Source organism: Musa acuminata, chromosome BXJ2-3, assembly GCF_036884655.1.
Source record: "Musa acuminata AAA Group cultivar baxijiao chromosome BXJ2-3, Cavendish_Baxijiao_AAA, whole genome shotgun sequence".
Lineage (NCBI taxonomy): Eukaryota > Viridiplantae > Streptophyta > Magnoliopsida > Zingiberales > Musaceae > Musa > Musa acuminata.
Genome location: NC_088340.1, coordinates 23,992,050 through 24,017,191, shown reverse-complemented (window position 1 = coordinate 24,017,191; position 25,142 = coordinate 23,992,050). Strand labels below are relative to the sequence as shown.

At 50.5% G+C, this 25,142-nt stretch overlaps 2 protein-coding genes across 5 annotated transcripts; both read right to left on the bottom strand.

The window, feature by feature from the left end:
* Positions 1-7,602: 7,602 nt before the first annotated feature.
* Positions 7,603-8,279, bottom strand: LOC135607554 (uncharacterized). Its single transcript, XM_065099495.1, has 2 exons — positions 7,661-8,279; positions 7,603-7,610 (listed from the first exon to the last, which is right to left on the bottom strand). Exons 1-2 carry the CDS (start codon positions 8,277-8,279, stop codon positions 7,603-7,605), a joined length of 627 nt encoding a protein of 208 aa, XP_064955567.1.
* Positions 8,280-9,685: 1,406 nt separating this feature from the next.
* LOC135584196 (pentatricopeptide repeat-containing protein At4g16835, mitochondrial-like) lies at positions 9,686-24,741 on the bottom strand. 4 transcript variants are annotated; one of them, XM_065099408.1, is made up of 5 exons: positions 24,503-24,741; positions 22,530-24,425; positions 10,737-10,859; positions 10,396-10,490; positions 9,686-10,268 (listed from the first exon to the last, which is right to left on the bottom strand). In XM_065099408.1, exons 1-2 carry the CDS (start codon positions 24,509-24,511, stop codon positions 22,650-22,652), a joined length of 1,785 nt encoding a protein of 594 aa, XP_064955480.1. In that variant the 5' UTR covers positions 24,512-24,741; the 3' UTR covers positions 9,686-10,268; positions 10,396-10,490; positions 10,737-10,859; positions 22,530-22,649. The 4 variants fall into 4 exon arrangements, with proteins under 4 accessions (XP_064955480.1, XP_064955479.1, XP_064955477.1 ...); XM_065099407.1 differs by lacking the exon at positions 24,503-24,741 and having other exon boundaries at positions 9,686-10,087; positions 10,175-10,268; positions 22,530-24,494; XM_065099405.1 differs by lacking the exon at positions 24,503-24,741 and having other exon boundaries at positions 22,530-24,494.
* Between the last annotated feature and the right edge of the window lie 401 nt (positions 24,742-25,142).

Below are 25,142 nucleotides of genomic sequence, written 5' to 3'. Positions count from 1 at the left end.
AACCGAGGGCCGAGGAGCACGACGCAGGAGGCTTACCGCGCAGGTGTGATCTCGGGCGGCGCGTAGTCGGGGGCTGAGGAGCACGACGTAGGCGGGTTACCGCGCAGGTATGATCTCGGGCGGCGTGCAGCCGGGGGCCGAGGAGCACGACGCAGGCGGGTTACCGCGCAGGTGTGATCTCGGGTGGTGTGCAGCCGAGGGCCGAGGAGCACGACGCAGGCGGGTTACCGCGCAGGTGTGATCTCGAGCGGCATGCAGCCGAGGGCCGAGGAGCACGACGCAGGCGGGTTACCGCGCAGGTGTGATCTCGGGCAGCGTGCAGCCGAGGGCCGAGGAGCACGACGTAAGCGGGTTACCGCGTAGGTGTGGTCTCGGGCGGCGTGCAGCCGAGGGCCGAGGAGCACGACGCAGGCGAGTTACCGCGTAGGTGTGATCTCGGGCGGCGTACAGCCGAGGGTCGAGGAGCACGACGCAGGCGGGTTACCGCGTAGGTGTGGTCTCGGGCGACGTGCAGTCGAGGGCCGAGGAGCACGACGCAGGCGGGTTACCACGCAGGTGTGATCTCGGGCGGCGTGCAGCCGAGGGCCGAGGAGCACGATGTAGGCGGGTTACCGCGCAGGTGTGATCTCGGGCGGCGTGCAACCGAGGACCGAGGAGCACGACGCAGGCGGGTTACCGCGCAGGTGTGGTCTCGGGCGACGTGCAGCCGAGGGCCGAGGAGCACGACGCAGGCGGGTTACCGCGAGGTGTGATCTCGGGCAGCGTGCAACCGAGGGCCGAGGAGCACAACGCAGGCGGGTTACCGCGCAGGTGTGATCTCGGGCGGCGTGCAGCCGAGGGCTGAGGAGCACGACGCAGGTGGGTTACTGTGCAGGTGTGATCTCGGGCGGCGTGCAGCCGAGGGCCGAGGAGCACGACGTAGGCGGGTTACCGCGCAGGTGTGGTCTCGGGCGGCGTGCAGCCGAGGGCCGAGGAGCACGATGTAGGCGGGTTACCGTGCAGGTGTGATCTCGAGCGGCGCTCCCTTCAGTTCGACGACGGTGGGGATCAAAGAGCTGGCGCATTTAATTTCTCTCCTGAGGGGGAGTTGATTGCTTCCGCCGCACGTCTTAGGGCGCCGGGATCGAGGCGTCCGGATGCTGCCGTTTTGGCGGGGTCGCCACGTCAGGCCTTCATTAAGGCGGAGCGCCTTTGGGTATTTTCCGATGCGACGCGACGGTTACGTGCGCGTGCGAGTGGGCTGCCGCCCACTCTCGGGAGGCGAAGGGGCGCTGGTTCCGGCGGGACGTCCCCTTTAAATAGCGGGCGCCTGGCTTCACCTCCATCTTTCATTGCTGAGTTTTTTTCCTTCCGGTCTCGCCGTCTTTCTTCCGGTCGTCCTCCTCGCCTCCAGCGTCGCTCTCCTCTCCCGTAGCACCTTCCCTAGTTAAGGTCAGTTAGGATGGTGTCCTCTCCCTCCTCCTCTTCTATCCATTCCCCCGGAGTTAGGGAGGGAAGTCCTGTTCTGCCCCTTGTCGAGTCATCTGACGGGGAGGTGGCGCGGGCCCTTGAGGCCTTGATGTGGCCGCATGATCAGGACTCCTCTGTGAGTGAGTCGTCACTAGTCGGACTCCGGGAGCGCTATGGTATCCCGGGGGACTATGTTCTTGGTGCGCCTGAACCGGGACAACGGGCGTACGACCCGGTCCCGAAGGGCTTCGCCTTAACCCTAGACGCCCTGGAGGCGGGTTTCCGCCTCCCCCTGCACCCCCTCATTGTGTCCTGCTTGTCTTTCTGGCGGATTTTGCCATCCCAAGTGGCGCCGAACTCTTGGCGTTACTTGGTGGTATTCTTGGGGGAATGCCACTATGCCAATATCGCCCCCACCCCCCATCTTTTTCTTTCCTGTTATCGCCTCACCAAGGGTTCGGGGGGTTATTTTTTGTCTGCCCGGAAGGGCTTCCGAGTTGGAGGGGCCCCCTCTAATAATAAAGGGTGGAAGGGGAGGTTCTTTTACGTCAGCCGCGCACAGGACTGGGGTTTCAGAGTTCGTTGGTCTGCGAGGGCGATCGACAACACCACCCCATGTTTGGGCGAAGCAGAGCGCCTCGACCTGGGGAGGCTCAGGGAGATTCTCCCCAGGTCCCAGGCCCTCCGGAACATGACTGAGGAGTGGCTGGTCGAGGCAGGCCTCAACCCGATGCCTCGGGTATTTGCGTGGTTCTTCCTTGGTGCTGACGTTTTTCTCATCTTTTGCAGAAATGGTGAACCTCTAGTCACTCCTCGGAAACGACGCGCCGCAAGCCCCTCCTTCAGCACCCTCGGCCGACCCGCAAGCTCCTCCTCCAGCGTTGCCGACCGACTTACAGCCTGGCACGAAGGATGCGCCTCTGGAGGTCGAGGCCGGGCGCCCTCGGAAGAAGGCGAAGGCGACACCCTCAAAGGGGGCTGAGGAAGGCCCCCGTCGGGGCGAGGCTGGGCCTAGCCGGCGTGCGGCTAGGAAGGATCCGCGACCGACCTCCGTGCGTGACTTGTGTCGACTACCAGCCGGGGACGGGGAGCCGTTCCTGATGCGACTGGTAGGGGAGGCTCCACTCGGGAGGCCCAGCGACCCCCTAGTCGCCCGTTGGGGCGGTTTGTCCCGGGGGGACAGAGTGTGGGCCGGAGGGGACCCCACCGCGACGTTCCTTCGAGGCGCGCTTCATCCCGACATGGCTCGGGATTTATGTCCTGCCCTCGGAGGCGTTGCTTAACAAGTCCGCCCAATCTTTAATCTGGGTAAGTACTTCCCTTCTTGCTTTGGCTAGTCTTGTTTGCCTGACGCCACCCCCTTTTTAACCCGTCCTTTCCTACCGTAGATCCTCCATTATGCGACGGCCCTGATGGACAGGGTGCGTGACGCCGGGCGGATCATCGGGGGCCTCATCAACCGCAATGCCGAGCTCCACCGCCAGGTGGAGGAGGTTCGTGCCGGGGCCAGTCCAGAGGCCGTGGCAGCCGCCGAGAGGCGCGCGGCTGAGTCTGAGGCGGAGGCGGCTCGCCTTTCGTCGGAGCTCGAGGCCTCAAAAAAGGCGAACGAGGAGCTCCAAAAGACAATAAGGTTGGAGCGGGCCGAGCTCCGACTGTGGAAGTCGGAGGCGAGCGCCCTCAGCAAGAAGCTGGAGGGGGCGAAGGCCGAAGCGAGAGCGGCCTCGGAAGCATTGGCGGAGGAGGCCCGACTTCGACCCGCGAAAAACAAGGAGCTCCTCGAGGCATACAAGAAGTCAGAGGGGTTCGAGCTTGGGCTGACGCGGACGGGGCGGGTATCCTTCGAATATGGATACCGAATCGCTACGTCCCGTTTCCGCGCTCGTCACCCTGGTCTCGAGGTGGAGGACAACCCCTTCGCTCCTCACCCCGAGGACCAAGGGGTGGACATGCCCGAGGAGGTCCCATTCGACGATCGCCTGGAGGAGCCCCAACAATGAAGAAGGGTCCTGTATTTTGTTTTGCTAGTCGGTTTTTGTAAGTCGGGTCCTGTAAGTTGGCTTGCTTTCTTCAATAAAAGGAAAAACTTTTCTCCTTTCGTCTTATTGTCTCCTTCTTCCTTTCCTAGGCAAAAAGCTTCTTCCTTCGGAAAAAAGTTCTTCTTCTCTAAACGAAAAAGGTTTCTTCGTTTCAGACGAAAAACTTCTTAAGGTTCCCGACGTTCCAGGTTCTCGGCAAGGGAGAACCGTCCATTGACGTGAGCCGGTAAGTACCCGGTCAGACTACCTCGACGACCCTATAAGGTCCTTCCCATTTGGGGGCTAGCTTCCCCTTGGCTCGGGTTGGGTCGCTGACCTCGGCCTTTCGGAGGACTAGGTCACCTAACTTAATCGGTCGGGGTCGTACCTTCCTGTTGTAGACCCTTGCGACGGCTCTCTTATAAGAGAGGGCCTTCAGGTGTGCGTCAGCGCGTCGCTCCTCGAGCATGTCGAGGCTGGCTCGAAGTCCCTCGTTCGAGACTTCCTCGTCGTAGCTCCTCGTCCGAAGGGTGGAGATAGCCACCTCGGGTGGCAGGACAGCTTCGGTTCCGAACGTCAGGCTGTACGGGGACTCTCCGATTGCGGTCTTAAGAGTGGTGCGTAGTGACCATAGGACGCTAGGGAGTTCGTCGGTCCAGGCCGATCGGGCTGCGGACACCCTTCTTTTGAGTCTGTCCAAGATGAACCGATTGGTTACCTCTGCCAACCCGTTCGTCTGAGGATGGGCCACTGAGCTGAACCTTAGTTGGATGCCATGACTGGCACAGAACTCCCGGAACCTCCTACCGACGAACTGAGGTCCGTTATCCGTAATGATGGTTTTGAGCAACCCAAACCGAGTCACCAGGTTTCTCCACACGAACTTCTTCATTTGTTGCTCCGTGATTGTCGCCAACGGCTTGGCCTCGACCCACTTCGTGAAATAATCCACTCCCACGATGATGTACTTTCGCTGCCCCGAAGCCGGTGGGAAAGGTCCGAGCAGGTCCAACCCCCACTGTGCGAACGGCCACGCGCACGCGATGGGGCTGAGTGGGACCGCGGGCTGACGGGGTGCGCGGGCGTGTTCTTGGCATGAACCGCACCGCTGCGCGTAAGCTTTCGCGTCCCGGCACATGGTCGGCCAGTAGTAACCTTGGCGAAGTATTTTGTGTGCCAAGGTTCGCCCGCCGCTGTGTTCTCCGCAGACTCCCTCGTGGATCTCGGCCAGGACCGTCTGGGCCTCGTCGGGCTCCAAGCATCGTAGGAGGGGGTAGGTGAAGGACCGCCTATAAAGCCGGCCACTCTCTTCAGTGTACCACGCGTGGGTATGACGCAGGCGTCGAGCCGCAACTTCGTCGTGGGGAAGGGTCCCATCCCGCTTGAAGCGTAGCAGCTCCTGCACCCATGTGATCGGCGCACTGTCGGGGGCTGTAGTCGCTACTTCGATGGCGCGGGCAGGAAGCTCCTCGACCTCCGGCCGTGCTTCGTAGGTCGGCTTCGACGCCAGCTTAGTCAGCGCATCGACCCGCTCGTTCTCCTCCCTCGGAACATTGGACAACGTGAAATAAGGGAACTTAGCAGTCAGGTCCCTTACCCGTGCCAGGTATTTCGCCATGGTTGGGTCCCGAGCCTCGTATCCACCGCTGAGCTGCTCGGCCACAAGCTGCGAGTCAGTGAGGACGTGTATAGCAGCCACCTGCATCTCGAGGGCCAACCTGAGTCCTGCTAAGAGCGCCTCGTATTCCGCTTCGTTATTAGTGGCTTTAAACTCGAAGCAAAGGGAGCGCTCGAACGAGCGACCGTCGGGGGCAAGCAGAACCAGTCCTACGCCGGCACCCTTTGAGCTGACCGAGCCGTCCACGTGTAGGATCCAAGCCTCGGGAGGTTGCTCGAGATCCCCGTCTGCCACCTGAGTTAGCTCCGCGATGAAGTCGGATACCGCCTGGGCCTTGATGGCGGTCCTGGGCACGTATCTTATATCATGCTCGCTGAGCTCCACCGCCCATTTGAGGAGCCGTCCTACAACATCAAATTTAGATAAAACCTGCCGAAGGGGTTGGTCGGTGATGACCTCCACCGAGTGGGCCTAGAAGTAGGGGCGCAACTTCCGAGCTGACAGCACCAGGGCGAGCGCGAGTTTCTCTATCGGCGGGTAACGCCCCTTGGGTCCGCTCAGGATGTGGCTGACGTAGTACATCGGAAGTTGTTCGCCAGAGCTTTCTTTGATCATGACGGAACTGACTGCATGGGGGGAGGCCGCTAGGTAGAGGCCCAGCTTTTCCCTGGGAGAAACAGAGGCGAGTCGGGGGAGGTTGGCCAGGTGCTGCTTCGTTTGTTTGAAAGCTTCCTCGCACTCCGTCGTCCACTGGAAGCTTTTCGGGTTTTTGAGCGCCCTGAAGAAGGGGAGGCAGCGATCGCCCGACCGGGTGAGGAAGCGAGACATGGCAACAAGCCATCCGTTAAGTCGCTGCAGGTCTTTGATCGTCCGGGGTGACTGCATGTCGATGATTGCCTGGACCTTCTCCGGGTTGGCGTCAATTCCTTTTTCGTGTATGATGAACCCGAGGAATTTCCCGGAGGTGACACCGAAGGCGCATTTTGTGGGGTTAAGTCGCATACCGAACTTGCGTAGCGTGGCGAACGCCTCGGTCAGGTCGGCAATGTGTGCTCCGGCCTCTTGGCTTTTCACGATCATGTCGTCCACGTAAACTTCCATGTTCCTCCCGATCTGATGGGCGAACATCTTGTTCACCGTTCTCTGATATGTGGCCCCGGCGTTCTTCAACCCGAACGACATGACCTTATAGAAGTACACCCCTTGATCGGTGAGGAAGGCCATATGCTCTCTGTCTTCGGGTGCCATCCTAATCTGGTTGTATCCCGAATAGGCGTCCATGAAAGAGAGGCGTGCGTGTCCAACCGTCGCGTCGACCAGCTGGTCGATCCTCGGGAGGGGGTAGCAGTCTTTCAGGCATGCATTGTTGAGACTAGTGTAGTCAACGCACATCCTCCAGCTTCCATTGTATTTTTTCACAAGGACTACATTGGACAGCCATTGAGGATATCTGGCTTCTTCTATGAAGCCTGCCGCTAAGAGACGGGTCACCTCTTCTCGTATGGCACGTTGCCGGTCAGGGGCTTGCCGCTTGGGTCTTTGTTTCACCGAGCGAGCGTCAGGTGGGATGTTGAGATGGTGCTGTGCAACTCCTGGATCGACACCCGTCATGTCAGATGGGGACCAGGTGAAGACGTCGGCATTTTCCCGTAGGAGGCCGACGAGCTGCTCTCGTTCCTGTTCGGGTAGTTCCGAACTAACTTTGACCGTCCGGTCAGGCCGGGCTTCTTGTAATGGTATATCCACGGTGGACCCCCTCGGCTCGGGATGAGGGGCCGGCTTTTTTGTTTCCCGCGGATCTTCCAGCGGCGGCTCGATCCTGGTCCTCTTGTGTAGTGAAACGGCGGTCAGGTAGCACCGCCTGGACTCTCGGGGGCTTCCCGTAACTTCTCCGACCCCAGCGTGAGTCGGGAACTTGATGGTTTGGTAGTAGGTCGAGACGACGACTCTGACCTTGTTGAGGGTCGGCCGTCCGAGTATGGCGTTGTAAGTAGTGGGAAGGTCGACCACCAAAAAGGTGGTCATTACCGTCTTCGACCTCGGCGGGACCCCTAGGGTTAAGGGGTGAGTAATAGCCCCCAAAGGTGATATCGAATCTCCTGTGAATCCGGTGAGCACTGAACTCATTGGCCTCATGTTCTCCCTGGCCAAGCCGAGCTTCTGGAAGGCGTCGAAGTAGAGTATATCGGCCGAGCTCCCAGTGTCGACCATGATCCTTCTTACCTGCGCGTTGGCCACCCTAGCCGATATCACAAGGGCGTCGTCGTGTTCGGGTCGCTCGGATACCCCGGTCGGGAAGGTGATTTCGGGCTCGGGCCCGTGTCCAGAGGTTACGTCTGGAGCGGCTCGGGCGTACGCCTTTCTTCCCGACATGGAGCCCCCCCCGATGCGGGGCCGCCAGCGATTACGTCGATGTGTCTCTCGACGGGGCCCTCCGGGCGAGATGATAGCTCTTTGTCCGACAGAAGGTAGTGGCCGAGATGCCCTCGGCGAATGAGCTCCTCGATTTGCCTTTTTAGCTCACGACACTGTTCAGTGTCGTGCCCATGTTGCCAATGGAAGCGACAGTATTTTGAACGGTCTGCGAGCTCTCGCGGGTTCCTCATTGGGTGGGGCTCCTTGAGTCCCTTCCCCTTCTCATGGAGAAATATTTCCGTTCGTGACGAATTCAAGGTGGGGAGAGGAGGCCTTGGGTCGGATCTATCCAACTTGCGACGGGACGCGGCGGGTTGTTGCTGTCGGGGCGGCTTCGACTTGACTTTTTTGTGCTCCTCCCGCTTCCCAGCCATCCATGTCTTCGCGGCGATGAACTGGCCAGCACGCTGAATCATTTCGGGGACCGCGGCGGGGGGTCGCTCCACGAGAGACCAGAAGAACCTGGAAGGCCGTAGGCCTGTCATGAATGCCTGCATCAACAGAGAGGGGTGAGCATCTAACAGCCCACGAATTTGCGTCGTAAAGCGGTTCACAAAATGGGAGAGGGGCTCGTCCTCCCTTTGGTTGAGTCCAAGGAGTAATGCCACGGACGGCTTTGGTCGAGCGTAAGCCAGGAAGTTAAGCTCGAAATCTTTGGCGAGTTGGTCGAAGGAGGCGACGGTCCCGGCCTTCAGACTGCTGTACCACGCGCGGGCTGGCCCCCGCAGGGTTGTTGGGAATGCCCTGCACATCAAGGCGTCGGAAGTCCCGTATAGCGCCATCTGAGCGCGAAAAGCGGCCACATGGTCCGCTGGGTCAGCGGCGCCGTCATACGCGTCCAGCGAGGGGAGGCGGAAGTGTGACGGGATCGCCTGATCTTGGATCTCGGGGGTGAACGGGGATCCTTGCTGTCCGTCTACCCCGAGCTCTCCTTTCGACTTACGGACTTCCTGTTATACTTCGTCGAGTCTTTGACTGACGAGGCGCAACTGAGCTCGTATTGCATTTGTAGAGTCGGCAGACGGAGCCTCGCGCTCGGGGCGGCTCGCCGTGTCTTCTGCCTCCCGGCTCCCGGGCCGAGTTATCGGGTTCTGAGGCGAGCCAGGCAGCTCGGGAAAGGGTACGTGAGTGTGGACGAGGGTTTCCTGTTGCTGCGAAGGCCGAGTCGTATGCGGAGGAGTCCGCTGGGAGACGATCGGGATGATGGTTTGCACCATGCTCGTCAGGACTCGGACTTGATGAGCGAGGTCGTGAAAGGCCTCGGGAGACACCGGTGATGGGCCGGTGGGTGCGCCGTTGGGAGGTGACAAGCCTGGGTCATTGAACAATTGCCAGTAACGTTCTGATGCCGCTGCGGGGCGTTCGTCACGGGTTTCGTCGTGCGGGGGGTGTTCCCCCGAGGTGGGGAGCCCGACGGTTGAGGGCTCGCCAAAGTGGATTCGCTGATCGCTTGACATTCGGAGGCCCTCCTTCTAGCGCCAATCTGTTATGGTAAGTAACTTTTTTAGTCGTGACCTTGGGGTCGACGCGATTGGTTCAGGGGTCCGAACGACTGGGATCAGGCGTGACTCCCCTCGGGATCTTGTGACGGCCGATTGCGAGGGATCTGGTTGGAATGCTTCGTGACGCCGGATTGGGTCGGCTTCGGTCGAGTACCTACACACAGGTCGGGTCGGTGGTTCGGCCCGACCCCTCCGACGATCAAGTCAGTGATTGAGAGAGGAGTTTTTGGGTGAAGTCGTGCTTCTGTGTGCTTACCCTGCTCGCTTGGAGCCCGAGGGTATTTATAGGTAAGTTCGATGTTACCTGATGCGCCATCCTACCGGGGCAGGGCCGTACACCCGATTGCGTCTGTCGTCGTCGTGGTCGTTGCGTGGAAGGCCGAGCCGCCGCAGGGTATGGCGAGCCTTGGTTGACGCCTTCCCCTGCCTCGTCCGGTCGTGTGGGGTCAGACGATGAGGTCGTCTGGGTACGGTGAGCGAGGGTGCACATTATGTTGGTGTTAATGCTCGCCCCCTGGGGCAATGTGCCGTCCAGGGGTGGTTGACGTCAGGGTGTATTACGTCAAATCCGGTGTGTTACGTCCAATTTGTTTTTACCCCTATCAATACTCATCGTACCTCATCATCATTCAAACTCTTTCAACAGACCAATAAAAACAACAAAACCAGCCAACAGATCCAACCACTGGAAAAAGGTCAAATTATGATAAGTCAAATATCAGCAGGTAGATTATCAACTCATTATGAGAAGTCAGATTAATTTACATAAGAGAAAGAATGAATATAGATCAAATGACTCTCATTGTATCTACCGCAGCTTGTGATGATAAGTTGGTATGAGGTTGAGGTGGTACGTTGATCGACTCCAAAGCAATGTTTTCCACTGACGTTGATGATGTTCAATTGGAGGGGATCAGACAGTCTGATTTAGGTTGGGATGCCGGTTGAGGGATATTTCATGAAATTTGGGGAACAAGCAGCATAATCAGCTTGAAAGTAGTACACTGCATGGTTGCGGGTAGTATTCACTGATATGGTGAGGGATCATGCTGGCAAACCTGGCCCTTCAGTTTGGCTGAAATCCCAACCTACTTATAAACTAAGCTCAAAGCATTAATTGCATGAAACAAATTCATATCATTAGCAGTATCGAAGAAAGGCAAGGATCACAGTACTTAAGGTAGCTAGTGCCTCCTTACAAAATCGAGTTTGAGGCAAAGGTGGAGAGGCTTCTGAACATTTTGATCGAAATAAATCAGGGCTCTGAACCTGCAAATTATAGAAAGGATGGGAATTGATGAGCTACTATTGGAGTATGATCCAAAAACCTCCACTTGCTAGAGTAATTTTAATCAATATTCACATAAGAAGGACATTGATGGATATGAATGATTACCATATTATCATCATCCCTCAAAGAATGTTTATTCTTCTACAACACTTCATGGTCTAAACGAAATTGGAGCTGCTGAGATTTATAGTGCTAACCATCTGTAAAATATAAATACATTGTTGTCAAAAATGATGGATGAGCAAGAACAAAGGCAATTGTTGAGCCCAATCTCCCTTGGAAATAAAGCTAACCTTACTAGGCCACTGATAAAGTAATTAAAAAGGCTTGATCAACGCTTTTTCTTACTAGGATTATTCTGTCAAAAGGATATATTACCAATACTTCCATCTTTGAACATGGGCATTCATCATCTGACTATTGACTACATGGACTAACAGAATTACCTTTTCTTAAACTCCTTTCTTTCATGGTTCAAGAAAAATTGTAAGACAATGATGCTTTCCTCTGGAGATACCAAGAAGTCAACTGTACTCCAATTGAAGATTACTCCCAAGTCCAAATAATATCTGTTCGCAAGGGGAAAATTTTATCAATAGATAATTAATCCAAAACATGTATCAAGATTATCCAATTCTTCTGTTTAGAAAAGTGTTATAAAAAAGAAAATCAAAGTCTCAACTCCATCAAGGCAGTAACCTTAGTTGGTTTGATAAATAATTTCATTCATTATGTTGAGCTTTCTCTAGAGTTGAGCTCAAGATATGGTACCCAACATCTCAACCAATCAAAGTTGACATTAGTAGTCAACCAAGGATAAATTATTTGGTTAGTTAACCGTTTATTTCAAGGTTCGTCGTGTCGACCTATACCGCCTGGGTATAGGCGGTATGTACTAATCCGATAGGGGATTGGAACGCGGATCGTCCTCTACAGGACAATACTATTATATGACCCCATATCGAGCGATATAAGGTCTGTACAGGTGCTAACGGTCGAAATCCGATCGTTACTAACCTCTATTGATCGATAATAGTCGGATTTCGATGTTACCGATCAAGGGCTGAGATTTTCCTATTTCAAACGGTCAAATTGACCATTTAAACCCTTTCCTCTCCCCTCTTTCAACTCATTTCACTCTCTTAAACTCTTTCTCACTCACATCTCTCTCTCATTCTCACATTTTCATTCTCTTAAACTCAATAAAGTTATGATTTATGGATTAGATCAGATTTGGGAAGCTAATTTGGAAGGATTAAGAGGAAAAAACACTCTAATCAAGAGGAACTAGAGACACCCAACCGTTATAGTCATCTGCTAGCATACAAAGGCAAAGGCAAAGGCAAAGGTAGTAACATCAGCTATACCATTGGAAAGAATCAAGTTGGGCGACGAGACACCTTCGCAATCATATTTGACAACCCACTCAGTCCAGAGACATGGTAGCGACGTGGACAGTAGTGCCTTGACCAATGATGGCAACGATGCCGGGGAGTCGATGGACCCGTCTATACAATTTGAGAGTAGTGTATAGACAGAGTAGCAGTATTTTACATATGACATCCAAGATTTAGATCATTTAACTCGACAAGGTACTAATCAAGTTTATACACGGAGGGAAAAGGCAGTGGATGATTTTGAGCAGATGCAACAGAGCCTATACGACATATACACAGAGCAAAGTTCATCGTATTCACACCCGTCGTATAATAGACAATCTTATGACTAACAACAGTATGGTGATAGTTGGTCATACTTCTCCGAGCAATAGAACTGTCACGGACAAAACTGTAAATGAGGTGTTTGAAGTAATAATCATGTATGTCCGTGTCTTTCGGTTTTGTTCATGCTTTGTACAACATGTAAAAGGCTCCATTTTCTTTGGTTTTAGTGGTCATCTTAGGTTTACAAACAAAGGTTGTGTTATGTGGGCACTTGTGGGTATTTCGATTTGTAGTGAACCATTTTGGACCCTTTTTTATGCGACCGTTCAGAGCTTGTGAAGTCTGCTTGTAATTTGCATTGGCTATGAAGTGTTTGCTGAAATGATTGCTTGTGGATGCTAAGTGAGATGCTTTCTCTAACTCGTTTTCTTTTTTGTAGGTCCTATGAGACTATAGGAGATTTCGAGGAGGCTAACCTTTGCGGACGGACACACAATGGTGCTGCACGACTTACGCAAAACTAGCTAAGTACGTGACATATGGTATCAGAGTAGGACAAGCACACATAAAAACACTTGGCATGCAAACGTGGGGGACCTAACGGGGCCACGTTGATGGCAGCCAGCACGCGTGACCGTTTGGGGGAAACAGGCATAGAGATGTAAGGAAAAGAAGTCGCTCAAAGGAGCGAGCATCTGAGATTGGCATTCAGAGGAATGACCCACCCTTCACGCAAAAGGCACCACAAGGACAAGCAAGCTAGGAAGAATACGTAGCGCACAAAGGTTGGGATGACTAAGTTCGAGTTACGGCTCGACGTTGGCAACCATACTTGATGGTGCTCAAGGCAAGCGAGGTGCTTGGTAAAGGATGAGACCGTGCAAAGTGGAATGGGTTGTTCATCAATCAAAAGAGTTATGCAAAGCTCACAGAGGTGAGGGGAATTGCTAACTCAAAGAATTTGGTACTCATGCAAGGGCTTGTATACAGACTATGGAATGTTCGTGGCCATCCCAAGGCGACTGAAACTTGGTGTTATGGAGCATTGAGACTTTTTCTTTGACATGAGAAGGATACGTCCTGTCACGGACTTAGTTGGTTTTGCCTAAGTCGTGCGGCACCCTTACGTGTTCGTCTGCAAAGGTCAGCCTCCCCGAAGCCTCCCATGGTCCCTTAAGACCCACAGAAAAGAAAACGGGTTAGAGAAAACGCCTTACTCGGGATCCACAAGCAAACATTTCCGAAAACACTTCATAGACAATGCAAATTACAAACAGACTTTATAAGCTCTGAACAGTTACACAACAAAGGGTCAAAATGGTCCACTATAGACCGAAAATCTCTCACAAGTGTCCACATGACATAACCTTTATTTACAAGCCTAAAGCGGCCACCAACCCAACTACAATTGGACTATTAAGCCTTCGGCCGTCCCTCTACATGTTGTGCAAAGCATGAACATACCAAAAGACACGGACATACATAAGCATTACATCAAACATCATGTTTAGAAGTTTGTCCGTGACATTCTCCCCCACTTATTCTTTTGACGTCCTCGTCGAAGCCTTTGCCGACACTGCAACTCCTTGCCTTTGCTGAGTCTTTAATCTTCTGCTCCAGTTGCAATGCGCCTCCTGGCTCCCAACTGCTCTCCGCTGCTGTTTTTGAGTAGTCGAACCTTTGATCCGCCATGCTGCTTCAACTCGCCAATGACTCTGACTCTAGTGTGGGGTTGGCTGAGTTGTGTTGATCCTTGTTGGTTCCTGCGGATCCTCCAGATGAAGGAAAATACCATCCTTACTCTGCGCCAGTCTCTCAAATGCCCCATGCTGCTTGAACTGGGTGGATGCTTGTTGGAGCTTTAACGAGCATCACCTCGTAAACTTCTAAAGTTTTGGGTCCTTCCTCCACAAAATTTGCCCATTGACTCTTCTTTCACTTAGTTGTCACTTCCAAGTAGATTCGCATCACTTTCGCTTTTGATTGGCATTTCGTTGGGAAATGAAGCGGACAATCTACTCTCAGTAGCACTGATCACCATTAGTGAGGATTTGACAACTATTGTCTTCTATTATCTTCGAAGAGTCTTTGAACCTGTGCAAAGCTCCTCTACTGGATAAATAAGAGAATTGGGGTACTCGGTTTCGCCCATTCTCTTAATGGTTGAGAAGACAATGGTTACTTGACTTCGCTCGCCTCCTCAAGGTTGTCCTCCATGCATCGAGCTGGTTACTGCCCTTCGCTTGCTCTTTGCTCATACTTCTGAAGCACTTGAAGTGTTTGCACTCCTTGCATTGAGTTAGTTACTGTGATTCACCTTCTCAATGCCATCGAACTTCTAGAATGCAGGAAGTTTTCACCCCAACTTGGAGTAATTCTCTAATAGATTTGGTCGCCTCTGGGATTGTACCATCTTCTCTATCAACCCTACCGTCTACTCCATTGAGTAACAAAGGTATAGTACCGCGTACTGCCTGCTTTGTTCCTTGGTCGTGCACTCTTGCATTACCCGAAGCCCTTCACTTTCGGCTATCTTGATGAGAAGCTCGTTGACACCGGTCTTACGAAGTTCCTTGGCCTCTGCCCTTCAGCCTTGTCTCGGTACCTGGAGTTTGCCTCTGCATGCTCCACCTTCTCGGTCCCTTTCACGACCAAGCGCCCTCCCTCCATGAGAGCAAGGGATCAATGACTTTCACAAAAGTCCCGCCTCTACGGTACCATGGCGCTGCTATGCCCATGGCCCTACTATTCGTCGCCTCGCATCTGCATCCCTTTTCTTCACGATCAATAGATATGTCTTTGTGGCACTCCTCCAAGTCCATCTCCATTCTAACTGATACTTGATTTTGGGTAGCTAAGTCCCTCTGGACTCGTCGTCACTTCCTCGCTCCTTTCGACCCCCTGCTTCAACACCTTTGTGTTATCCAAGCAGCTCCCTTTGGTCGATGGAAAGACAGACTGCAACTCTCATGCATGGCCTCTGCCATCACGTTGTAGGATTTGCACCGATTCTGTTCTCCTTAGCTTCCTTGGTAGCAACGTTCGCTTACTCGACCTTATCCTCTGACTTGCCGGGCTCCCTTAAGCGAATATGGGCTCTGGAGCAGTCCAACTCTCCAGCTGCTTCGATTATACCTTTGCATAATCAAGTCCCTCCTATGGGACTCACTGGTACATGCATTCAAACTTTTTCCCTGGTGGAACACAGCCCCCATATGTTGATGACCAAGGCTTTCATTCGATGCACGCACGGAAGACCCGCCTCTGCGGTACCATGGCCTTCACTCCTTGAATCCATAGCCCTTCTTGCCATTGTGTTGCTTACCGAAGTGGAGTTTCCAGTAGCTCCCGATCATACCTCCGTATGATCTAGTCTCTCACGAGATTATGTCGTGTGTATCGCATTGTCATGAACTGTTCCACCACGATCCGCTGCACCATGTCACCTCCTGGTGACATCTCTATTGCATTCTGATCCTTGTGGGATGAACTCAAATTAGGATCCCTCCATGTGTGGCCTCTGCCAATAAATCGCAGGGTCTCTTCTACCTTCGATTTTGTTCGCTCCTTTGGCAATCGACCTTCATCCACCCACTCTTGGGTCACACCTAGATGAAGCACCGCTCTAGGACAATCCGTCGCCTAGTAGCTCCCGAAGTCCATCGACTTCGCTGAAAATGGTGCACTATTGTTTGGATCCTAGGCCTCTGCCCCTACCAGCACAATCTTCGTTGCGCACCGCTTCTTGCCTGGAAACTTGACTGACAACACTGTGGCATATTCTTCAAGAGTATCCGCCTCCGCGTCCTCTTGCCCTGTGCCAAGGCCTTTTAAACTCAACTTCGCCTCCACAAGTTGAGTCGCCTTGGTTCCTCCATCAAATGCTTCTCCGAGAAAAGGTGCATGTGCCCAGAAGCTCCCTTCGTCTTTGACACCATGCAAGATGAGTCCACTCCGTCAGAATGAAGGACCCATGGAACAACATGATCCTGTTCTTGCCTCTGCAAGAGTTCATGTCCTTGACATCTATCCAAGGAAAGCACTGTGCCTCCGCTCTATGTTCCATCTTCTATGCTCGGCTTGGGTACTTTGCCAAGTTACACCCAAGTTGCTCCGCTCCTCGTTTTTGCATTAAGTTGATGGTGGCCCTCGCGCCCACCATTCCACGGGTCAGCCCTCCCTTGAGTCCGACCTCCATATCGACTCCAAGTGTGCCTTCATTTGTGTTGCTTTGGGTCGCTCCCCCACTTGATCTCGCAATGCATCCACCAATGCATTCTCTCAAGCGAGATCATGCGACGACTCCTCGTCGCTTGCTCGGTCCATTTAGCTTCGTGGAGTTATTGTTTGTTGAGGTACTCCTCCTCAACAACATGTATGATCTGTCCCACATGATTCTCCCTCTGGAGAGCCGGGACTTATCCCTCCTGGATAATTGTCTCGTTGGAGCAACATCTCTCTTCGTTTCGGAGACCACCATCCCCTTGGACTACTCCGATTTGCTGAATAAACTGTGCATTATTTTGCCTCCTGCAAAAGCACTTGCTAGATTGTGACTCCACGTCAATACAGCCCTCGCTGCACCACTTAAGGCCTAGCAACATGCTGAACTCGTTGCACACTTCAGCCTCCTATGGACGTATCCTTCACATGCCGAAGAGAAAGTTTTAATGCTCCATGACGCCGAGTTTCGGTCGCCTTGGGATGGCCACAAACATTCCATAGTCCGCATACAAGCCCATGCATGAGTACCGAATTCTTCGAGTTAGCAATTCCCCTCACCTCTGTGAGCTTTGCATAACTCTTTCGGTCGCTGAGCAACTCATTGCACCTTGCATGGTCTTATCCTTTACCAAGCGCTTCGCTTGCCTTGAGCACCATCAAGTATAGTTGTTAACGTTGGGCTGCAGCTCAAACTCAGCCATCCCAACCTTTGTGCACTCCGCATTCTTCTAAGCTTGCCTGTTCTCGTGGTGCCTCTTGCGCGAAGGGTTGGCCATTCCTCTGAATGCCAATCTCAGATGCCCGCTCCTCCGAGCGACTCCTTTTCCCTATATCTCCATGCTCGTTTACCCCCAAACGGTCGCGCGTGTGTTGACTGCCCTCAACGCAGCCCCGCTAGGTCCCCCACGTTTGCATGCTAAGTGTTTCTACGAGTGCTTGTCCCGCTTTGATACCATCTGTCACGGACTTAGCTGGTTTTGCCTAAGTCATGCGACACCCTTGCGTGTCCGTCCGCAAAGGTCAACCTCCCCGAAGCCTCCCATGGTCCCTTAAGACCCACAAAAGAGAAAACGGGTTAGAGAAAACGCCTCACTCGGGATCCACAAGCAAACATTTCCGAAAACACTTCATAGACAATGCAAATAACAAACATACTTTATAAGCTCTGAACAGTTGCACAACAAAGGGTCAAAATGGTCCACTACATACCGAAAATCTCTCACAAGTGTCCACATGACATAACCTTTATTTACAAGCCTAAAGCGGCCACCAACCCAACTACAATGGGACTATTAAGCCTTCGGCCATCCCTCTATATGTTGTGCAAAGTATGAACATACCAAAAGACACGGACATACATAAGCATTACATCAAATATCCTGTTTAGAAGTTTGTCCGTGATAGTTCGTAGGAGGCTGATATGTGCAGCGAGTTCAGCATGTTGCTAAGCCTTGAGGGGTGCAACAGGGGCTGTATTGGCGAGGAATCCCAATCTAGCAAGTGCATTTGCGGGGGCAGAACAATGCACAGTTTGTTCAGCAAAGCGAAGTAGTCTAAGGGGATGGTGGTCTTCGAAACTTCCAGAGGGAAAGATGCGAAGAGAGAAGTTGCTCCAACGGGACAGATACCTTAGAGGGATAAGTCTCGATTCTCCAAAGGGAAAATCATGTGCAACGGACTGCACATGTTGAGGAGTACCTCAAGACAACAACCCTACAAAGCTCAACGGACCGAGCGAGTGACGATGAGTCATCATATGATTTCGCATGAGATAATGCATTGGTGGATACATTGTTAGATCAAGTGAGGGAGCGACCCAACGTAACACAAAATGAAGGTACACTTAGAGCCGATATGAAGATCAGACTCAACGAAGGGCTGACCTGTGGAATGGTGGGTGCGAGGGCCACCATCAACTCTATGCAAATCGAGGAAAGGATCAACTCGGGTGTAACTTGGTGAAGTACCCAAGTCGCATGAAGGGAGTCAGCATAAAAGATGGAATATAGAGCGAAGGCATGAAGCTTTCCTTGAATAGAGGTCAAGGACTTAAACTTTTGTAGAGGCAAGAGCAGGATCATGTCGTTCCATGGGTCCCTCATTCTGATGGAGCAGACTCATCCTGCATGGTGCCAAAGACGAAGGGAGCTTTGAGGCACATACACTTTATCTCAGAGAAGCATTTGACGAAGGAACCAAGGCGACTCAACTTGCGGAGATGAAGTTTGGTTTAGATGGCCTTGACATGGGGCAAGAGGACACGAAGGCGGGTACTCTTGAAGAATATGCCATAGTGCTACCATTCGAGTTGCCATGAAGGAAGCGGTGTGTAGCGGAGATTGTGCCGGTGAGGGTAGAGGCCTAGGATCTAGATAATGGTGTACCAATTTAGCGAAGTTGGTGGACTTCAGGAGCTACTAAGTGATGGACTATCTTAGAGCTATGCTTCGTCTGGGTGCGACCCGAGAGCGGCTGGACGAAGGTCGATTGCCAAAGGAGCAAACACAATCAAAGGTGGAAGAGGCCTTGCGATGTGTTAACGGAGGTCACACATGGAGGGATTGCAATTCGAGTTCACACAATGATTAGAATGCAATTGAGATATCACCAGGAGGGGACATGGTATAGCAGATTGTAGTGGAATAGTTCGTGGTAATGCGATATATACGAAACTAGTCCAGCGAGGGACTAGATCATACGGAGGTATAATTGGGAGCTATTGGGAGCTCCACTTCAGTGAACAACACAACAACAAGAAAGGCTATGGATTCAATGAGTGAATGTCATGGTATCGTAGAGGAGGGTATTTCGTACATGAATTGAATTTTGCATCAGATAAAAGCCTTGGTCATCAGCATATGGGGGTTGTGTACCACCGAGGGAGAATTTCAAATATAAGTACTAGTGAGTCCCAAGGGGGAACTTGATCATGTAGAAGTATGATAAGAGCGACTGGAGAGTTGGATTGCTCCAGAGCTCATATTCGCTTAAGGGAGCCCGACAAGTCAAAGGACAAGGCCGAGTAAGCGAATGTTGCTACCAAGGAAGCTAAAGAGAACAGAATCGGTGTGAACCCTGCAACATGATGGCGGAGGCCATGCATGGGAGTTGCAGTCTATCTTTCCATCAACCAAGGAGAACTGTTTGGAAAACACAAAGGTGTTGAAGCAGTGGGTTGAAAGGAGTGAGGAAGCGACGATAAGTCTAGAGGGATTTAGCTACCCAAAACCAAGCATCGGTTAGAATGGAGGTGGACTCGGAGGAGTGCCACAGAGGCAGATCTACCGATCGTGAAGAAAAAGACGCAGATGCGAGGCGACGAATAGTAGGGCCATGGGCATAGTAGCGCCATGATACCGCAAAGGCGGGACTTCTGTGAAGTCATCGATCCCTTATTATCATGGAGGGAGAGCACTTGGTCGTGAAAGGGGCCGAGGAGGTGGAGAATGTAGAGGCAAACTCCAAGTACCAAGGCAAGGTTGAAGTGTAGAGGCCAGGGAACTTCTTAAGACCAGTGTCAACGAGCTTCTCATCAAGATAGCCAAAAGTAGAGGACTTCAGGCCAATGCAAGAGTGCTTGACCAAGGAACGAAGTAGGTAGTACATGGTGTTGTACCTTTGAAACTCAGAGGAGTAGGCAGCAAAGATGATGAAGAAGACAATACAATCCCAAAGATGACCAAAACTATTAGAGACTTGCTCCAAGTTGGGGTGAAAACTTCTTGTATTCCAGAAGTTCGATGGCATTAAGAAGGTGAATCACAGTAGCTAACTCAATGCAAGGAGTGCAAACACTTCGAGTTCTTCAGAAGTGTGAGCAAAAGAGCGAGCGAAGGTTGGCAACCAGCTCAATGCATGGAGGACAACCCTCAAGGAGGCGGGCGAAGTTATGTAACTTTTGCCTTCTCAACTCTTAAGAGAATGGGCGAAACCGAGTACCTCAATTCTCTTATCTATCCAGCAGAGGAGCTTTACACAGGTTTAAAGACCCTTCGAAGAAACATAATGGAAGACAATAGTTGTCAAACCCTCACCATTGGTGATCAATGTTACTGAGAGTAGATTATCCGCTTCATTTTCAAATGGAATGCCAATCGAAAGTGGAAGTGATGCGAACCTACTTGGAAGTGACGACTATGTGGAAGAAGAATCAATAGGCAAATTTTATAGAGGATGGACCCAAAAACTTTAAAGTCTGCGAGGCGATGCTCATTAAAGCTTCAACAAGCATCTACCTAGTTCAAGTGGTATGAGTCATTTAAGAGACTGACGCATACTAAGGATGTTCTTTTCCTTCATCTGAGAGATCCGTAGGAAACAACATGGATCAGCACAACTCAGCCGACCCCACACCAAAGTCAAAGTCATTGACGAGTTGAAGCAGCACAGTAGATTAAAATTCAGCTACTCAATAATAGTAGCGGAGGGCAGTTGGGAGCCAAGAAGCGTATTGCAACTAGAGCAGAAGATTGAAGACTCAGCAAAGGCGAGGAGATGCAATGTCTGCAAAGGCTTCGATGAGGGCATCGAAGGAATAAGTGAGAGAGAATGTCATGGACAAAACTGTAAACAAAGTGTTTGAAGTAATGCTCATGTATGTTAGTGTCTTTCGATTTTGTTTATGCTTTACATAGCATGTAAAGGACTGATAGTAGGTTTAGCAACCCCATTTTCTTTGGTTTTGGTGGTCATCTTAGGCTTGCAAACAAATGTTGTGTCATGTGGGCACTTGTGGGTATTTCGGTCTGTAGTGGACCATTTTGGACCCTTTGTTGTGCGACCGTTCAAAGTTTGTAAAGTTTATTTATAATTTGCATTGGCTATAAAGTGTTTGCTGATATGCTTGCTTGTAGATCCCAAATGAGACGCTTTCTCTAACTTGTTTTCTATTTTGTAGGTCCTAAGGGACCATAGGAGGTTTCAGGGAAACTAACTTTTGTGGACGGACACGTAAGGGTGCTGCACGACTTAAGCAAAACCAGCTAAGTATGTGATAGCACGTTGATCGATCTTATGATATAGAGCAGCAGATCAATAGCGAAAGTAAGAGTTCTAACATTTTCTATGCTCCACACCAATACATGTCACATTCATCCTAGCCTTAAGAGTCGTCTTAGACACATGTGGTTCACGACGATCAGACTACGACCATCACTACATTGTTGCACCAATGACATACGGTGTATCAATATATTATGTCGTTGGATCAATTTCAGGATTAAGTCCGACAAACATATCAAATTGATATACAGATACATAGGATCGAGGACCCCGATCCACTGGCTGTGGTGTCCCGTCGTTTTTTTTCTATGTTAGAACCAAGTATATCCATTAATTGATTACTTAATTCATTTGAATCTTAAAGTTTAAGTTATTTAAAAAAATAATCTAACAATTCAAATCATTTCCTTATAGATAATTCATTATTAACGGAAAGATCTGAAACGTACCACAAAATTACTCCTCAAAGCCTGAAAAAGATATATCATTGTTCTTTCCTAATTTAGATTATTTTTACTAAAATTATACTAAATTTATATTTATTTTCAACTTAAAAATCCTAATATAACTTTTTTTTCTTTCTATTTTCAGGTATATTTTGAGTTATTTTAAATGATTTTAGGCATATCGTCGATACACCCTGTTGTACCGACACATGGTACATCGATATGCCTTAATACATATCATACCAATGACTTGTCGGTACACTAATACAGACCGATAAGACGAACCTTGGTTTATTTAATATGAAATGTTAGATTTGTTATCATAACAAAGACCAGAGTAACCATAACTATTTGATTGCTTTGGCTTCAACATATACACAATTTAATAAAATAGAACATTTTCTTTTGAGAGGGCTATAAACTAATTTGTCAAACCATTTATATTCGTGAAGCTTCATAAGCACAAAACAAGGATATGCAAGGATGTTTGGCCACAATAAGAAGAGAAAAAAGGCAACTTAAACCAAGACTTGCAAGGGTATTGCGATCAAGACATTATCCTAGTATATTCCAGTTAAGAATTGAGCAATAATAGCCCTATAAATAGGTCTTGTGGTACCTATAAGACCTTTTTTTTGCTATTTCTGTTTTTTTTTCTGCAATAAAAAGTTTTTTTTGAACTCTCTAGTTCCGATCTTGGTAGAATTTTCTCCTCATTGAATTGGAAAAGCCCTAGTTTGAAGGGTTAATCCTAACATCTACTTGAGTGCCTAGAGAGGACTATATGCAGCATTTTCTTTTGTAGTCCTCCAAATAAAAAATCATCTAGCATCTTATAGGAATTTGAAATGCAATAAGAAAAGTAAATGTTTAATGCAGGATGATGAGGCATATTATTACTTACAATTTCAGGTTTTTTATTGCATCTTTTCATTCTTCCAATCACTTTGCATCAGTGGCCTTCTCAACAATTGAATCAAGAAGAAATCATTGCTGAAGTTCCTCACCAGTAATCTCCAGTTCCTCACCAGTAATCTCCACACGAGCAATTACCATTGCTGAAATGATGAAATCTAGTGGTGTCTCTGAGGATGATGTCACGCTTCTCAATCAAGGAAAGGAACTTAGCAGCATTGTGACAATCCCCACATACCCGAAGGTTCTTGAAGACTTGGAGTCTAGTCCCTTGCAAAGTGCTAATCAACCCAAAAGCAATAGCAAGTTTTTCACTATGCCTCATCAGCATTAGCTCCTTCTGATCCTCACCAACATCATGTAGATCAAAACTGAGGTCTGGCACATAGCCGACAGCCTTCATCCTCTTTTCCATCTCAGATAATTTCTGATGAATTAAGTCCAACTGTGGATGAATCCTGTCTCCAGATCTGAACTCATGGAAGATGCCCCTCACTTCGATCCAGCTGTACCCTGGCATTTTAACAATGTCATTCTGTTTCATGGACTTCCTCACTCTGGAAACATCCCCCCACTTGTTCATTGATGCATACACATTAGCAAGTTGAACATAAGCTCTTGCACTTTGTGGCTCTGACTCCACAAGTCTCTGTGCGGAAAACTCAGCGAATTCCAAACTTTTATGGATCCTACAAGCACCCAGCAAGTTTCCAAAGACAGCTGGATGTGGTTTGAATGGCATGGAGAGGATCAAGTCCACAGCTTTCCCAAGCGAACCAGCACGGCACAGGAGATCAACCATACATGAATAATGATCTGACTCAGGCTCCACACCATATTCTCTCTTCATTGACTCAAAGTATTGGATGCCGAGCTCCAGCAACCCTGCATGATTGCATGCAGTGAGTACTGCAACAAACGTGATGCAATTGGGTTCTACTCCCTCCCGTTTCATTGCATCAAATAACTCTATTGCTTTCACTCCATGCCCATGCTGTGCACACCCGGAAATCATAGCATTCCATGTAACTATATCCTTTGTCTGGATTCCATCGAACAGTACACATGCATCATCCAATTCTCCGCACTTGCAGTACATGCTCATCAACGAAGTGCCGACTGTAGAATTATGGATTAAAGACAATTTGTGAGCCAACTGATGGATCTGCTTGCCCAACGCAAGAGCTGACAGATTGCTGCACCCAAGAAGAGCGCTGCTGAGGGTCGACGGATTAGGTATGACTTGTGGGAACACTAGCATCTTCCGGAAGTGCTTCAACCCGTCCTCTGCTCGGTTGTTCTTAACGTATCCGGCAAGCATGGCATTCCAGGACACCAGATTTCTGGTAGGCATCGCGTCGAACAGCTCCTGGGCCTTCTCTATATTTCCAGCGTCCATGTATCCAGATATCATCGCCGTCCACAAGACCACATCGTTCTTATCGGGCGCTCTACGGAAGTGCTCCTCCGCCGAGTCCATGTCGCCGGCTCGTGCGAAACCCGACACGATTGCATTCCATGAGACGTGATTCTTCTGGGGCATCGCGGAGAAGAGCTGCCTGGCCTCATCCATGGCGCGGACCCGGGAGAAGCCCGATAGCATGGTGTTCCAGGAGGCGACGTCCTTGAGGGTCATGGCGTCGAAGAGGCGCCGGGCGCCGCGGAGGTCGGCGTTGATGAGGTGGCAGGAGAGGAGGGTGTTGTAGGAGACGACATCAGGGCAAGGGATCCTAGCGAACAGGCGGAGCGCCTCGTCGAGGCGGCCGTGCTTCTTGGAATAGCCGGCGAGAAGGGAGTTCCAGGATACGGTGTTTCTGCGGGGCATGGCGTTGAACACCTTGAGGGCGGAGCGGAGGTCGCCGCTGCGGACGTAAGCGGCGACAGCCTTGTTGGAGGCATGGACGGTGAGTGGGAGTCCCATGGAGCAGAAACAGTGCCTAAACGTGGGGTTCAGTTCCGTACCTCTTCCATTAGCTTATGTTGGTCTGGGCCGGGCGAAGACCACTCCAACTCTACATTTTTGCTGGACCAAATCTCACATGCAAATCAAAATCAACAGATGCTCTGACGACGCCTACCGATCCAAATAAAAAGTGTATACTTAAACGCAGAACCAACCAAAAAAGAAATATCACAGTTTCCTATCACCAGGTTCGGAATGAGCACGATAAGCTGAGATGTGCGCACAAACATTCCACTCCTCAAGCACAATGATCTACATGAAGTGGCAAACACTATACACGTCACTGATAATTAATATACCAAATTTAAAGAGAGCAACTAAGTTAAGGGCCATGAAGTAGAAACACAACAGCCAGCTTCGGTACTCACTGATAATTAATAAACGAGATGTTAAAAGCTATATATATATATATATATATATATATATATATATATATATATATAAGAAAAAATCTCGACCAAGATACAATGTCAAGTACCGGAAGAACCTCTTTGGTGGTTTGCCACAAGAGTCATTCCATGCCTAGGTTTGCCGAGAGACCAGAAATACCGCATCTTGAAGCGGCTGGTGGTTGCCCGGTAAGAGTTCATAAGAGGAGGCCAACACCAATGGCAATCCCAAGCCTTTTCCAACGTAACT